The sequence below is a fragment of the Saccopteryx leptura genome, chromosome 3 (genome assembly GCF_036850995.1).
Source record: "Saccopteryx leptura isolate mSacLep1 chromosome 3, mSacLep1_pri_phased_curated, whole genome shotgun sequence".
In the NCBI taxonomy this organism is placed as follows: Eukaryota; Metazoa; Chordata; class Mammalia; order Chiroptera; family Emballonuridae; genus Saccopteryx; species Saccopteryx leptura.
This window is the reverse complement of record NC_089505.1, coordinates 27,834,644-27,851,691: the sequence shown is the minus strand read 5'-3', so window position 1 is coordinate 27,851,691 and position 17,048 is coordinate 27,834,644. Positions and strand designations below refer to the sequence as shown.

General features: G+C 49.8%; 1 protein-coding gene across 2 annotated transcripts in view; it reads right to left on the bottom strand.

Annotated features, from left to right (window-relative positions):
* MAP3K5 (mitogen-activated protein kinase kinase kinase 5) overlaps positions 1–17,048 on the bottom strand; it is a 193,445-nt gene that overhangs the window by 25,863 nt on the left and 150,534 nt on the right. Inside the window, exons 18-23 of one of the 2 annotated variants that reach the window (XM_066373149.1) lie at positions 16,243–16,348; positions 11,091–11,248; positions 9,427–9,604; positions 8,573–8,593; positions 3,280–3,457; positions 3,013–3,181 (exon numbers count right to left, since the gene is read on the bottom strand). In XM_066373149.1, coding sequence (XP_066229246.1) covers positions 3,013–3,181; positions 3,280–3,457; positions 8,573–8,593; positions 9,427–9,604; positions 11,091–11,248; positions 16,243–16,348 — 810 coding nt within the window. The remainder of the gene's footprint in view (positions 1–3,012; positions 3,182–3,279; positions 3,458–8,572; positions 8,594–9,426; positions 9,605–11,090; positions 11,249–16,242; positions 16,349–17,048) is intronic. The other variant, XM_066373148.1, reaches the window with a different exon arrangement.

Below are 17,048 nucleotides of genomic sequence, written 5' to 3'. Positions count from 1 at the left end.
CTCAGCCCAGATGCCATCCCCTCCCCTGCTTTATGTTTCTCCCAGCACTCGTCACCATCTGTCATCCCGGGGAGGAGAGCAGGGTGGCAGCTAAGTGTACACACAGAGAGCCAGACCGCCGGGCTCTGTCCCTCGGGCCTGCATGGCCTAGGCAAGTCACTCATCTTGTCTGTGCAAAATAAGGTACTAACAGAACTACTACCGCAGGGCCACTGTCATAAGGATTAAAGGAATAGTCTATGAAGTACTATGCAATACACCCGGCCCACAGAAACTGCTTGCTGTTACTACATGTTTGGAATTTATTATTTTTACAATAACTCTTATTATAGCCTGACCAGGTGATGCAGTAGATAGAGAGTGGGACTGGGATTCGAGGGACTCAGGTTTGAAACCCTGAGGTTGCCGGCTTGAGCATGGGCTCCTATGAGCCTCATAGTCACTAGCTTGAGCCCAAAGGTCGCTGGCTTGAACAAGGGGTCACTTGTTCTGCTATAACCCCCCCCCATCAAGGCACATATGAGAATACAATCAATGAACAACTAAGGTGCCGCAATAAAGAATTGATGCTTCTCATCTCTCTCCCTTCCTGTCTGTCTGTCCCTATCTGTTCCTCTGTCAAAAAAATTTTTTTTATTATATAGCATGACTATACATTTAACTATATGTGTGATTATACAGATAGGGCAAAAGTGGGTTTACAGTTGTGAGTAGGCGAAACATTTATTCTTGTATTATTTTTCACATAAACAACTATAAATCTACTTTTGCCCCTCCCTCATTTTTATTGTTTCTCTTCCTCCTCTAGAACGACAGCGTCAATGGGATGCAGACTTTTTTCCAGTTTTGCTCACTGTTGTATCCCAGCACACAGAACAGGGCCTGGCATGCAGCGGACGCTCGGGAAGGACTTGCTGAGTACATGGACGACCCCCAGCTGCTCCTTCCAGCTAAGCGTGGTTCCCCTTCTCTCGTGCCACTGGTTCTCAGTCCTTGAACGACCGTAGTGAGAAGCAGGAAAGGCAAGAGAGAAAGCTCAAGGCTCAAGATGGCCCCTGTCTCCTCCCTTCTCCCCCATTCCTGCGCAGCACCCCGGGCGCTCACCCTACCCCAGCCCGGAGCCCCTCCTTGGGCCTCAGGGGAACTGCTCAAGGCAGTTTTCTCTTAGGTCTGAGGTCAGGGTTTCCCCCGAAAACACAGAGTGCTCATTTCAGTTCCCCTTGAACCCTTCTAGCTCTTCCCTATGGGATTGAAGCACATGGACATTAGAGAACTCCTAAGGTGATGGAGTGGGGGGGGGGGTGCTGAACAGTAACAGACACACACACGCCTAGCACACACGAGAGAGAGGGAGGGAGGGAGGAGAGAGAACCCGCACGCCTGGCTCCACGCACGCCCAGTCCAAGCTGAGAACAGATAAACCACTGCACTGAGAAACAAACCCTTGGCCCCACCCACGTCGTCAGCCCCACCCCTTGTGCAGCTGTTTTCCCAGGACAGAAAGAGGGAAGGCGGCATGTGCAGTCCACACTGGTCAGAATGGACAGGCGTCAGCCTCGGGAACCGAAGCCTGTGGGCCAGTCCTTGGCGCCCAGACCACTAACACAGGACCAGTCTGGGGCCGAGCGTGCCTGGGGGGGCTTGGAGCTGGGGAAACCCTGTTTCCACTGGGGCGGAGTGGGAAAGGGGACTCCTCCTGTCTGTGAGCACCATCCCAGGGAACACGTCCCCACGTATTAGGAACGGAACTGTGTCCTAACCCTGCCCAGATTCCCGTCCTGAAGCCCTAACCTCCAATGTGGCTGTACATATTTGGAGCCAGGATCTCTAGGAAGTAATCAGGGTTACGTGAGATCATAAGGGTGGGACCCTAGCCCAACTGGACGAATGTTCTCATAAGAAGAGGGAGAGACACTGGAGTGCACGGAAGAGAAAGACCTGGTGGGGACATGGAGAGAAGGTGCGATTCGCAAGCCAAGAGGGGGCCTCAGAGGAGACAACCCTGCCCACACCTTGCTCTCAGACTTCCAGCCTGCAGAACTGTGAGAAGTGCATGTCTGTCATTTCAGCTGCTCAGTCTGTGGTATTGTTATGGCAACCCTAGCAGACAAATACACGAGAAACCAGAGCTGACGACTAGCTCTGTTTTTTCACAGCACTAAGGGCTTCTAGTCCATTCTCCAGTTTACTGATGACCATCCCTTCCATCTGGATGTAGCCCCTGAACGCAGCCGTGTTTCCTAAATGCTCCGAGGACTGACTGAGAAGCAGCCCTGAGCTAATGCCAGAATTATCGATTCACGTTGCTCAATGTGTGCTAACTGATTGGCTGAATAAACGAATAAATGAAGGGTGAAAGAGGCTTGCAGGGACTGGTGGGAACTTCGTCAACATGAAAACTTTCCTTTTGTTAAAAAGTGTGCTTTTGGCCCTGGCTGGTTGGCTCAGTGGTAGAACGTCGGCCTGGCGTGCGGGGGACCCGGGTTCGATTCCCTGCCAGGGCACATAGGGGAAGCGCCCATTTGCTTCTCCACCCCCCCTCCTTCCTCTCTGTCTCTCTCTTCCCCTCCCGCAGCCAAGGCTCCATTGGAGCGGGGATGGCCCGGGCGCTGGGGATGGCTCCTTGGCCTCTGCCCCGGGCGCTGGAGTGGCTCTGGTCGCGACAGAGCAACACCCTGGATGGGCAGAGCATTGCCCCCTGGTGGGCAGAGCAACGCCCCCTGGTGGGCAGAGCATCGCCCCCTGGTGGGCAGAGCGTCACCCCTGGTGGGCGTGCCGGGTGGATCGCGGTCGGGCGCATGCGGGAATCTGTCTGACTGTCTCTCCCCGTTTCTAGCTTCAGAAAAATACAAAAAAAAAAAGTGTGCTTTCTACACTGGGGATGTGCCCCCTGCGCCCCCCCCCCCCAAGGGTAGGCTTTTGCAACGTCATGAACATTACAGCTTCCTCATGGTTACGACAGTTAAAATGTGCAGACTCTGAAAAAGAGGAAGCATCCCTGAAAGGCGTTACCTGAGCCAGAGATTCCATTAGGTTTCTCACAACTTTGTCCTGGTCTTCCGTCAGGATCCTGTGCAGGGTGGCCCGTCTCTCGCTGTCCTTCCTCAGCATAAAGAACCCCGAGTCCTTTTCCTCAGGAGAGGGCGGCGCGCTATGATCTTCAAAGTTCTCATCTGGAATGCTGTCATAACTCCGATTACAGTCGGAATCACATCCCCCCCCCCCATACAATAACACACACAACATACTTCCTTCACCCAGAATAAGTCAGGTGTTTACCCCAAAAAGAGGGTCCGCATTCCTTTGACATCTCTCTCCCCGCAGGATTTGGCTCTCGTTTTGAAAGAGAAGGGGTCCCCCTTCAGCTCCGTGTCGGGGGAGACTGAGCCGTATTCACTGCTGCTGCTGGTGTCCTCCACCAGGACGGGCACTGGCAAGGAGATGCTCCTAAGATACTCTGCTTGTCGGGAGGGGCAGAGACAATTCACACTTTGAAAAACATACTCATGCGGAAATGCCTACTGAGAGAGAGCAACGCGGCTCGTCAAGTGTCCGCTCCAACGCCAGAGGCTGGTCCTGGCATTATGATTGCTTCCATGCTCAACACGCGACCCGTGCAGGGGGGTCATGGGGAGTGGGCCTCCTGGGCCCTGTGAGGACTCTCTCGGGGACACAAAAACAGTGGAGGAAAGACCAGGCCCTTAGGTTCCAATCCCTTTGTTTTTAGTGTCCACCTGTCAAGACTTTAAGGAAGGTCATTTATAAGTCTGTTTTCTCATCTCTAAAATAAAGAACAAGATTTCTAATTTTTAAAATGTTTCCCCAGAGGTTTAAGGGTCCTTCTTAGCCTCTTGGGGTTGCTTTGGATGGGGTGAGTGAGAGGATGCTGAGATTCTAAACTCAGGATCCAACCCTGTTTTGCCTACAAGTATGTTCTGTTAGTCGCAGAGGTATATCAGGGCTCTGGCTCAGCATTCATACGAAAAAGGGTTCTCTGCTAAACACCAGTTTCAGAAATCAGTGGACTGGCCGACCTCTTTCCCAGGTCTCAGGCACAAATGATGACACAGCAAACCTGGGCTTTTCATATATTTTTACTGAGTTGGCACAAGAAGAGATGCATACATTTCATCAAGCCCTGCTTTTAAGAAAGTAATTTTTGCCAGAAGCATCTTTACCAAACAAGTGTCCGCTACAAGACAAGTCCTTTTCTAAACGAGGCTGAAGTAAAATTGTAAAGAAGGAAATCTATTGCCTGGATTCTCATTTTTTAATTTTTTTTCTTTTTTTTCTTTTTTCTTTTTTTTGCATTTTTCCTAAGCTGGAAACGGGGAGGCAGTCAGATAGACTCCCGCATGCGCCCGACCAGGATCCACCCGGCATGCCCACCAGGGGGCAATGTTCTTGCCCATCTGGGGAGTCGCTCTGTTGCATCCAGAGCCATCCTAGCGCCTGAGGCAGAGGTCACAGAGCCATTTTGAGCGCCTGGGCCATCTTTGCTCCAATGGAGCCTCGGCTGCGGGAGGGGAAGAGAGAGACAGAGAGAAAGGAGAGGGGAAGGGGTGGAGAAGCAGATGGGCGCTTCTCCTGTGTGCCCTGGCCAGGAATCGAACCTGGGACTCCTGCACGCCAGGCCGACGCTCTACCACTGAGCCAACCGACCAGGGCCTGTGGATTCTCACTTTTTAAATGAATTCCCTTTGGATCAGGCTGAATCAAAAACTGTCCCAAGGACGTGGGATGGCCACTGAGCAGAGCTTCCCCTATTGTTCACTGCAGTGAGGAGGTAACGCGGGATAAGCCATTTTCCTAAGGCCACGCAGCCAACGTGTGAACTCAGTTCTGACCCCAAGAGCCATTCTGTTAATTCTGACTCAATAAAATCTTAAGTGTCTATAATATCTTTTTTTTTCTTTTGTGACAGAGACAGAGAGACAGAGGAAAGGACAGATACAGTCAGAGAGACAGGAAGGGAGAGAGATGAGAAGCATCAATTCTTCGTTGCGGCTCCTTAGTCTCTTTAGCTGTTCATTGATTGCTTTCTCATATGTGTCTTGACCCAGGGGGCTACAGCAGAGCGAGTGACCCCTTGCTCAAACCAGCGACCTTGGGCTTAAAGACAGTGACCACAGGCTCAAGCCAGCGACCATGGAGTCATGTCTATGACCCCACACTCAAGCCAGCAATCCCGCGGCTCAAGCTGGTGAGCCTACACTCAAGCCAGATGAGCCCGCACTCGAGCCGGTAACCTCGGGGTTTCAAACCTGGGTCCTTTGCATCCCAGTCTGACACTCTATCCACTGTGCCACCACCTGGTCAGGCAAGAGTCTATAATATCTTAAGTGAAGTTAGACTCTCAAGTCAGAGCAGAGTACAAAATACTCTTGAACTGCCCTGAGCACGGAGGGTGCGCGGGCACGTGGGAACTGTGACTGACTCCGAGTTCGGCACGGATACCTCCCACCTCACACTCATTCTAAGGCCCACTGAGAGGCCTGCGGGCAGACCTGTGGGCCTAAATGCTCTCTCTCGCCAAGTGTGTACTGGTGGATTCACATACTCTAAATGTGCGTGTGTGATGGGAATATTTCCTACAGCACAAACCTACCCATGTGGAGGGGATAAAACCATCATAGATCAAACTTCTGGGCATGACTCCAGGCTCTTTTCATATGTTTTTAAGAATTCTGTTCTCAGAAACCAATCTGTGAAGCAGGTATTACAACCAGCATAGAACGTCAGGAGAAACAGGCCAATTGCTGCAGGTTACCTACTTAGAAAGTGGGGTCAGTCGGATCAGCACCGACTTCTGCACAACCCCAAAGGCAGTGCCTGTTTGATGGCACCAAACAGGCTGGTCAGAAGGCTGTGGAGATGCAGGGTCTGCCTTGTGAAGTGAGTGACTGCCGCCCAGGGGCCGGGCTGCCTTGTGAAGTGCAGTGACTGCCGCCCAGGGGCCAGGCTGCCTTGTGAAGTGCAGTGACTGCTGCCCAGGGGCCGGGCTGCCTTGTGAAGTGCAGTGACTGCCGCCCAGGGCCCTGGCTGCCTTGTGAGGTGCAGTGACTGCCGCCCAGGGGCCGGGCTGCCTTGTGAGGTGCAGTGACTGCCGCCCAGGGGCCGGGCTGCCTTGTGAGGTGCAGTGACTGCTGCCCAGGGGCCAGGCTGCCTTGTGAAGTGCAGTGACTGCCGCCCAGGGGCCAGGCTGCCTTGTGAAGTGAGTGACTGCTACCCAGGGGCCAGGCTGCCTTGTGAAGTGCAGTGACTGCCGCCCAGGGGCCAGGCTGCCTTGTGAAGTGCAGTGACTGCCGCCCAGGGGCCAGGCTGCCTTGTGAAGTGCAGTGAGTGCTGCCCAGGGGCCAGGCTGCCTTGTGAAGTGCAGTGACTGCTGCCCAGGGGCCGGGCTGCCTTGTGAAGTGCAGTGACTGCCGCCCAGGGGCCGGGCTGCCTTGTGAAGTGCAGTGACTGCTGCCCAGGGGCCGGGCTGCCTTGTGAAGTGCAGTGACTGCCGCCCAGGGGCCGGGCTGCCTTGTGAAGTGCAGTGACTGCCGCCCAGGGGCCGGGCTGCCTTGTGAAGTGCAGTGACTGCCGCCCAGGGGCCGGGCTGCCTTGTGAAGTGCAGTGACTGCCGCCCGGGGGCCGGGCTGCCTTGTGAAGTGCAGTGACTGCTGCCCAGGGGCCGGGCTGCCTTGTGAAGTGCAGTGACTGCCGCCCAGGGGCCAGGCTGCCTTGTGAAGTGCAGTGACTGCTGCCCAGGGGCCAGGCTGCCTTGTGAAGTGCAGTGACTGCTGCCCAGGGGCCGGGCTGCCTTGTGAAGTGCAGTGACTGCCGCCCAGGGGCCGGGCTGCCTTGTGAAGTGCAGTGACTGCTGCCCGGGGGCCGGGCTGCCTTGTGAAGTGCAGTGTCTGCTGCCCAGGGCCCAGGCTGCCTTGTGAAGTGCAGTGACTGCCGCCCAGGGGCCGGGCTGCCTTGTGAAGTGAGTGACTGCTGCCCAGGGGCCGGGCTGCCTTGTGAAGTGCAGTGACTGCCGCCCAGGGGCCGGGCTGCCTTGTGAAGTGCAGTGACTGCCGCCCAGGGGCCAGGCTGCCTTGTGAAGTGCAGTGACTGCTGCCCAGGGGCCAGGCTGCCTTGTGAAGTGCAGTGACTGCCGCCCAGGGGCCGGGCTGCCTTGTGAAGTGCAGTGACTGCCGCCCAGGGGCCGGGCTGCCTTGTGAAGTGCAGTGACTGCCGCCCAGGGGCCGGGCTGCCTTGTGAAGTGCAGTGACTGCCGCCCAGGGGCCGGGCTGCCTTGTGAAGTGCAGTGACTGCCGCCCAGGGGCCAGGCTGCCTTGTGAAGTGCAGTGACTGCTGCCCAGGGGCCAGGCTGCCTTGTGAAGTGCAGTGACTGCTGCCCAGGGGCCAGGCTGCCGGGGAGAAGGGAGGGACGTGAGGAGACCCTCCTCGGGCTCTCCCCGACTCTGAGAGGTGACGGTGGAAAGCCGGAGAGGCCGTGGCCAAGAAACGACGACGACTGGCCTCTCTCTAGGCCGACTGGCTCCGAGGCACCCGAGGAACCTGCAGGAACCTGCCCTGGCCCGGGGACAATGCACGTTAAGCGCTCCCAGCCCCCACTGCACTATGCGATCAACAAGTCCTCCGACTTAGGAAAATTCGAAACCATGGTTATTCCTTCATTATTCCCTGAAATAAACTCTCGTCTCTCTAGAGTAAAATCATCTCTCAATTTTCTTAGAGTAAAATCACCTTCCTGGTTATGATCTGCAAAAGCTAACATTAAAAAACAAAACAAAAACACAACTACTCCTGGCCAACTAAAACGAGAGAGAACGTACAACCCTGGAAGGCATCTGAACTTTTCCACAAGAAACCCACTAATGGCCCTGGCCGGTTGGCTCAGTGATAGAGCGTCGGCCTGGTGTGCGGAGGTCCCGGGTTCGATTCCCGGCCAGGGCACACAGGAGAGGTGCCCATCTGCTTCTCCACCCCTCCCCCTCTCCTTCCTCTCTGTCTCTTTCCCTCCCACAAGGCTCCATTGGAGCAAAGATGGCCCGGGCGCTGGGGATGGCTCCTTGGCCTCTGCCCCAGGCGCTAGAGTGGCTCTGGTCGCAACAGAGCAATGCCCCGGATGGGCAGAGCATCGCCCCCTGGTGGGCAGAGCGTCACCCCCTGGTGGGCGTGCCGGGTAGATCCCGGTCGGGCGCATGCGGGAGTCTGTCTGACTGCCTCCCGGTTTCCAGCTTCACAAGAAAAAAGAAAAAAAAAAAAAAAAAGAAACCCACTAAGTGGCCAACTGGCTCCAAGATAAAGTGTGAATGCCACTCAAATTGAAGATTTCAAAACTATAAAACACTACCTTGCACATAAGGAGGAACAATCGAAGCATCCCTCCCAAAGAGAAAGGTGAGGGGTTTCGGGCAGAACGAGGCCAGCCAGGCCAGCAGCTGCGTGCGTGCCTCAGACCCAGCCGCCGCGTGCCAGCAGGGAAGGCAGGATGAGCCCATCTGATGGGCAACCTCGAGCTCATCACATGGTGCACGGAGCCCCCACTCAATGGAAAACATGACAATACACTCACCATTTGATCCAGGCGAAAGAGCTGTGGGAAGACAAGCAAAGAACATAAACACACATTGGGTTTGTTCTTAAACGGAGGGATCGATAACAAGTGAGGGGGACATGGGGACCAATGTCCTTTCCAGGCAATCAGCCTGTCCTCATCCCATATAAATCCAAAAATGCCAACAATGATTAGATCATTAACTTGGTTTTTTTCTCTCATTAATGAGTTTTGAAAATTATTGCAAAAAGACAATTTGTATTACTACACTGCCTTTTTTTTTTTTTTTTTTACCTAGAATAGGCAGTGTTCCTACTGCCTAAAATTAGAAGACCATATTATCTAGTCTATAATCATTGGGTCTTTTATCATTGGATCTTTTACCTTCACGGACTGGCATGAAATTTCTGGCAAACTAGTATTTGCTGGCGGACCAGCACAGGTCCATGGACCGGCAGCTGAAAACCATTGATCTAGACAGTTTCGAAGTTGAGCAGCTCAGTTTGGTAACGGCCCTGTAGCTCTTGGTGGCAGTTTGGAATTTCAGCTCTAAAAGGCTATATTTCACCCCTTTTACAATAACTTTAACCTTCGAGTCAGCAATGCTAGCATGCTATTGATGCTGAGACACTAAATACCTACTAACCAGGTGATGGAAGACAATGACATACAAAGTTCTGGCATCTGGGAGGGTGATGGCAATACAGCTTCCTGATACGAAACACAAATGCCAGAATGCACTGGGCTAATGTTTACACCAATTCCCGGTGCCATCAATAGACAGATTAGCTTACTTCTGGAAAAATCATCCCTCTTCAAAGCTCAGGGTTTAGTGACTCTGACCTGTATCCTCTTCAATTGCAACCACATACCCGAAAGCTTAGGTTGTGTCTTCTTCTTTTTGCTTGAAACTTTTAAGAACTCATCGACAAGCAAGTCGTTAGCACAGGCTCTCCTGTCAGGGTCTGGTTCAAAGCACTTCAGGATGAACGCCTTGGCCTCTGCTGACATGGACTCCGGGATCTCCGGGTGGACTTTGAACATTCCCACCTAAGGCAAAGCGGAACGTGGCTTCTGAGTGACGTCTCATGGCGTGAGCTGCATCTGCAGTATCCCGTCACACCACGTTCAAGCTTCAGGTAAAGCGAGCTCTGTACAACAGCAGCAGGTGCATACCACACAGCCCCTCACCCCCCCACGGGAGGCTAGTCACAGAAAGAATCAGGGCTGGAGCATGTGCCGCAGCACGGAAAGAAGTGATCATCAGAAGCCCTCTGCCTTGGAGAACAGAAGACGTGTGAGGTTTCCGTCTCAGGAAGCAAGCTCTCAATTTCAAGTTCCCTCTGGCTTGGCGACTGCGTGGACTCAGCCACAGGTCACTGCTTTGCTGGGTCCCCAGATTCAGAAGCCGTGGCCCGGGGCTCTCTCAGCCCTATTTCGATATCAGATGCTCCCTACTTTGGGTGGTGGGGCTGTTTCCCACCCCTAAAAGTGTTACTAACGGGCAAACTAACAGGCTGGCAGGGCAGGTCTACGAGAGTAAAACCAGTGTGCTTAAAAGAACAATCATGCCTTTTTTAAAAATGGAGCCTTCGCCTGACAAGGCGGTGGCGCAGTGGATAGAGTGTCGGATTGGGATGTGGAGGACCCAGGTTCGAGACCCCGAGGTTGCCAGCTTGAGCGCGGGCTCACCTGGTTTGAGCAAAAAGCTCACCGGCTTGGACCCAAGGTCGCTGGCTTGAGCAAGGTGTTACTCGGTCTACTGTAGTCCCACGGTCAAGGCACATATGAGAAAGCAATCAATGAACAACTAAGGTGTCGCAAGGAAAAACTGCTGATTGATGCTTCTCATCTTTCTCCGCTCCTGTCTGTCCCTATCTATCCCTCTCTCTGACTCTCTCTCTGTCTCTGTATAAAAAAAAAAAATTAAAAATGGAGCCTTCAAACTCTTATGATAAAGAAGTAAAGGAAAATATTGCTTTAATACTTAAGTGGATAAAAATGTCCTTTTATCTCTCTCCGTGGAAGATTTTCACACTTTGTTTCCCAAACAGCTTAAATTGCCGACTGTGGAGCAGTGTGTTATTTACACTGTGCTGTGGAAGGTGACCCATGGAAGTTACCCTGCATGTCACTTATGGCTGAGAAAACTACAGCGATCCTTGCTGTAAGGCACACACCCCAGCCGGGAAGAGTTAGTCTTCCTGAACTTCAAAGTGCCCGGAGATAATGTTCACTTAGGCTCCATCCCTTCTGCCTAAAACATCTGACATACACACATGGAGCACCCGCTTCAGGGGTCTCAAACTCAACTCAGCATGTGGGCCGCAGAGCAAGATGCTAGAGAAATGAAAAATACAAGTAGGCCCCTAGGCTTACTTAATTTTATCCAAAATATTTTGAACTTCGTGGATTAGTCTGCGGGCCACACAAAATTGTTCGGCGGGCCGCATGCGGCCCGCGGGCCGCGAGTTTGAGACCCCTGCGTAGCTCGAGCCATCGGCGTTTGACATTTATAAGACATAGGAAATGTGACCTTGAACATCGCTGCTTGTGGTTCTCCCAGTTCATAAAAGGGTGGTTTTCCTGTGGCCATTTCGATGATGGTGCAGCCCAAGGACCAGATGTCTGCTGCCTTGCCGTAGCCCCTCGGTCCTTTATCGATTATTTCTGGGGCCATATACTGAAGGGTACCTGGAAATAATTCAAACACAGCTCCGCTTTAACAGAGAAAACAAGCGCATAGCTAATGACGGTTTCAATTTCTCGACATAAATAAGACAACTTTGAAAGCATGATTCAGGTCTTAACATCTCATCCTTTTTGAGTTCTAGTTTGCTGTTAATAAAAAAAGAAAATATCAGTTTTTATCATGGATTTTATTAGTGACATAAAAATAGTTTACCAATACGATCTGGTTATGAATGGATACTTCCTCATTTCTTAAATAGTATAATTAAGGCATCGTTTCATTGGGACCTCTTAGAAACATCTAATAACTGGTTGTCTGAGAATAACACGTGCCTGACATAAGGTGGCGCAGTGGATAAAGCATCAACCAAGAATAACACAGACTACATCAACACACCATTTTCTAAAATCAGTTTTTCAAGCACATAAAAACTCCTATTAAATGTACTTCTAATCTTTTCCAAAAAAGCTCTAGGTTACTCACCCATTTCCTTAGTTTTACATTTATCAATTCCTGATTTGAATGCTTAATCCTTCTGTTTTCATTCTTATTTCTAACTCAATAAAGCATAAAGATACTAAAAGCCATTCTTAAAAATAATCTAAACCTATAAATCAAATATAAATGACTTTTGCTGTGTGACTGTGGCCCATGGAACAACAGGTGTGACAGGTCAGAGACAGCTGTGAGCCATCATCAATATAGACAAATCATCAGACACAGAGAGAAGAAGAATGAAATGAGAAAGAGGGCAGATTTAGAAGGCTGCACGGAGTGAAGAGAGTTGAACAATGCAGTCTGATGGAAAGAGAATTAAGTGGAGAGCAAAGATCCCAAGTTCTGGTTCTGGTCTGGTGTATCTCAGACTAAACACTCAACTGCAGTCATAATACCGGCTCAAATGAGAGGCTGGGTTTACATTTCTAACACCTGCTGCAGTGATTCCCCCAAGTCGTGCGAAGAGAACAGAGTGCAAAGAGAAACCAGATTCTTGCCACATCCCCTGCTTCTGACATACTCATAACAAATAACATAATCAGCACACAGGAACTCGTCCAAGATGCCATTTTGAATTATTTCAAATCCTGAGGCATTTGCCAAAAGAGCTACTTCAGTATTTTCTGATTCATAAGCAGTGTCAGACATTTTGATAAATACAGACAACACCTTTTATGAATGCCTTGTGAGTGATTTGTCAGTGAAAACCGCTATGCAGAATTCCTCTAAGTTGTTCCCATGACACCCACTGTTTTGAACTAGGAACTGGCTGCTGCCATAAAAATAAATGCAATATATGTATTAATTTTGTCAAGTCTTGTCATCTTAGCAGGTTTATCCTCCAGATCTCATCATTACATAGCAGCAGCTCAAGTTCACGTTCACATACAACTGCGAACTGTCTGCTCTCGGCTTAAATCAGCAAAATTATTGGATGGGAGCATTTCACCTTGCTAAGGATAAGGTAACCACACTCCTCAACTCACCTACCCTTAGTAGAAAACTACTGTGATTTATCTTCATTTTTAGCTCCCCCCCCCCCAGGAATCTTTTTTTATGATGTAAATAAAATCAAGTGGCCTTTAGAAAACATGTGTTGAAGCCTACTGCTCCTTTTTGCTGTCTCTGCGTCTAAAATAGAATTCGTGAGAGAATTTGAGTTGTTCTAATGTCTGAGTAGGAATCACAGCTGATCAACAATATCGTGAATTGAAAAAAGTCGGACAATTCAAGTAATATGTTAACAATAAATTATGCAATGTTTTTATTCATCAGATAATAGTTCAAAGAACGCTATCTGCCAGTTGTGTTTAATTATCATCCATTGAGCAAGTGCCAATAAAAACAGGTTTAGTTAAATGTTCGTCTCTGCTCTCTCCCCCACAAACACATGACACATAATATTTTATATAAGAGATTTACAGAGCTGGATAATGAAGCTGCAAGCCAATCCGGCGCTACTACAGCTTAGTAGCTAAAAGCTTAAATTCCAATGTCACACTTTGTCCATTCATGTAATTCATTCATTCAGTAATTCTATACTGAGGGCCTACTATGGGCCAGGCACTGTTCCAGGCTTTTAAAATACAGCTGTAAACAGAAATTCCTGGGCTCATGGAGAGCCAGGAATTTTTGCAGTGGGAGACAGACAATAAACTGTAGCGTAATAAGTTACGCAATATGTTAGAAAGTTATGTGTTATGACAAAAAACAAGAGTGAGAGAAGGGCAGCAGGGAGGGCCTCACTGACATGGCATCTGAGTTAAGACTTGAGGGGCAGAAGGACTTAGCCAGGCAGGCAGCCGGGACAGAGTGTTACTAACAGAAGGAAAGGCATGTGCAAAGGCCCTGTAGCACAACGAAGGAAATGTAGGAAGGCCTATGTCTCTGGGAGAGAGTGAGCAAGCAGGGGCGGGAGGGAGTGAAGTAGGAAATGAGGTCCAAAAGGTAACAGACTACGAATCAGGTCAGAGCTTTGTCCACCACTGTAAAGACTTTGGCATTTGCTCCGAAAGAAGCAGAAAGCCACTGAAGTCTCTGAGTGACTGGGCTTGATTTACATTTTACAAGGATCACTTTGGCTGTGGTTCAGAATAGACAGCAGGGGACAAGTTAGCAAGCAGGGAGAGCAGGCGACTGAGGGAATGCGGGTGAAACTTGAGGGGAGCAGGGGAGGTGGTGAGGAGCCGCTCCAGTTTTGGACACACGCGGAAGGCAGAGCCAGTAGGTTTCCCTGATGGATTGGGCTGAAGTGTAAGAAAAGAGAGGCGCCACGGGTAATTCTAAGTTTGGAGTGACCGTCAACTGAGATGGAGACAAGTGTGGGTGGAGCAGGTCCGGGGAGAAGTTATTAATTCCATGTGGCATGTTAAGTCTAGTTTGAATCATAGCTCTATTACTTACTAGCTTTGTGACCTTGGCAAGTTCTTTAACCTCTTTGAACCTGCATTTTCTCACCATAAACTGGGACAATAATACCCAAGAATTAGGGCTGATGTATGAATTTCAATGAAATAAGATATGCAAAGCACTTAGCACCATTGGGCACACAGGTGGCCACAACCACCCGCCCTCTCATCATATCATGGAGACGTGAAGCAGATCAGCGTCCTGTAATGCAGTCCGTCAGAGGCCAGTCCACGGCTAGTGTGGAGTGGAGGCTGTGAGGAATTATGGGGCAGGGTCTGCACGCCCCGGGCCCTCCTGACGGGCGCTGGAGACACTCAGCACGTGAGGCCAGAGAGGCGTGCGAGCCCCAGGCTCTGGGTGGCTGACTTCCTGCGACTCCTTTGAGAATTAACAACAACAAAAAAAATGTTTTCAAGTTTAGCAGAAGAAATTAAATTAACATCTTGCCCAAATAAAGCATCTGAAAGTAGGAATTGTCCTCTCAGAAGTTACCAAGTCTTGGAAGCATCTAAAATACCCCTTGCCAAGTTGAGACAGGATGAGAAAAGAAATGTTAAAACATTCAAAGTTACTAATAAGTTGGGAATTATTTTGTCCAATAAAATACATTCTAAATATGTTTAATTCCTTGCTCTGAAATTCCCAGTGCTGTGAGAGCAGAAACCGGGCCAGAGATGTTGCTGACACAATGTTCTGAGGAGAAAACTTACGGGGTTTCTCTCTCCTCCCCCCTCCGTCCAGGCTTCCGGAACAGACCCTGAGCGAGGTGGGGAGAAGGGCGGACTGAAGCAAGAAGGTCCAAGCCAAGAGCAAAGGGTAGAGAAAAATTCTGAGTGCTATCACTTATAAACTGTTGTGACTTCCGGCTGTGAAGTTCCTTTTCTAGAACTCTCGATTTCTTCATCTGCAAAATGGAGGCACTACCACCTACATCACAGAAGTCAGAAATGGGGATACCCGGCCATTTTGCTTTGTATAAAACTTTTTTTTTTTTTTTTACAGAGACAGAGAGAGAGTCAAAGATAGGGGCAGAGAGACAAGAACGGAGAGAGATGAGAAGCATCAATTCTTTGTTGCGATACCTTAGTTGTTCATTGATTGCTTTCTCATATGTGCCTTGACTGCGGGCCTTCAGCAGACCGAGTAACCCCTTGCTCGAGCCAGTGACTTCGGGCTCAAGCTGGTGAGCTTTTTTGCTCAAACCAGATGAGCCCGCGCTCAAGCTGGCAACCTTGAGGTCTTGAACCTGGGTCCTCCGCATCCCAGTCGGACGCTCTAGCCACCGTGCCACCGCCTGGTCAGGCTCATTACTTTTTTTTTTTTAATGTTTTTTTGTTTTGTTTTGTTTTTCTAAACCTCTCGCTCTCTCGTAATAATGAGAATGCTTCCCGAGAAGTAGCAGAATGGAGTGGGAAGAACTTGGAAGGGAGAGCAGGGGTGAAGTCCCAGCATGCCCTCCCAGGAACCTCTGGGCAGCCATTGTCCTCCGAACCTGTCTCCTCTTGGCTACTGCTACCTTTTGGAAATCTCTCTGTCCCCACCCTCCCAGGGCTCTGCTCCTCGGCGGCCTGGTGGCTGCCCTGCCTGGCTCCTGAGGAGAGCTCTCCCCACCCCAGTCTGAGACGGTGAGTCACTTCCTCTTTCCAGATTGAAATCCTAGTTATTTATGTTGTCAGTAGGAGAACACACCACAGGCAGTAAACAGATTAGAAAAGGGGGAATTCATAGTCCACATGGGAAGTGATTAAGGTATGAGTAAGAATCACAGAGAGGTTAAGTTAAAATAATGTTAAAAACAACAACAAAAAACCTTGTCAGGGTTACAGTGACCGTAGGCCAACCAGGAGAGAAGTAATGACATAAAAAGAAAAACAAATCTTCGGTAGCATTAAGCACGGAGACAAGTCATATAAACACAAGATGGGAAAAGGGCCAGATCAAACCCTGTATAATATTCTTCAGTGATCCATCAAAAGATATCAACGTGAGTGTGCGTGAGAACGACTAAATTTCTCTCTCACGTTCCGCTCAAACGCAGCAATCATTTCTTTATTTACATAAGTTCCGTATCGTCATTGCAAAAACGTACCAGTAAAAGTTTCAGTACTTGGGCTTATGCCAGCAAGCCTCTTGGACGTCCCGAAGTCAGAGATCTTGAGAACACCACTGTAGGTGTTGATCAACACGTTGTCACCCTAGGGAACAGAGGACTTTGATCAAACATATTAGCTTTCTTCCAATCATGTTTATTTTTAGCTAGCTAATCCAATAAGAAAAAGTGTCCTTAGAGCAAACAAGGACACGAATTCTGTACTGTATATTAATAGTTCATCTTAATAGCGAATTGTTTTTTAAACTTTTTTTTTTTTATTTTAGTGAGAGGAGAGGAGGCAGAGAGACAGACTCCCATATGCACCCTGACCGGGATCCACCCGGCAAGCCCACTAGGGGGCGATGCTCTGCCCACCTGGGGCCTTTGCTCCACTGCAACCAGAGCCAGTTTTTAGTGCCTGAGGTGGAGGCCATGGAGCCATCCTCAGTGCCTGAGGCCAACTCGCTTGAGCCAATTGAGCTATTGTTGCAGGAGAGGAAGAAAGAGAGAAAAGAGAGACGTGAGAGGGCGAGGGGTAGAGAAGCAGATGGTACTTTCTCTTATGTACCTGGGTTTGACCAAGAATCAAACCCAGAACCCAGGACATCCAAACGCCAGGCTGACACTCTACCACTGAACCAAATGGCCAGGGCCTCAACAGTGAATTCTTGACACCATTTTTGTTTCTATGATACGTTATCAGTTGTTCAAAATCTGCCACTCGGGTCACAAGGTCAAACATGGTTCCTAGTTAGAGCTTGCTACAGTTTCCAGATAACAGGAGTTACGTGTACCTGGTACAG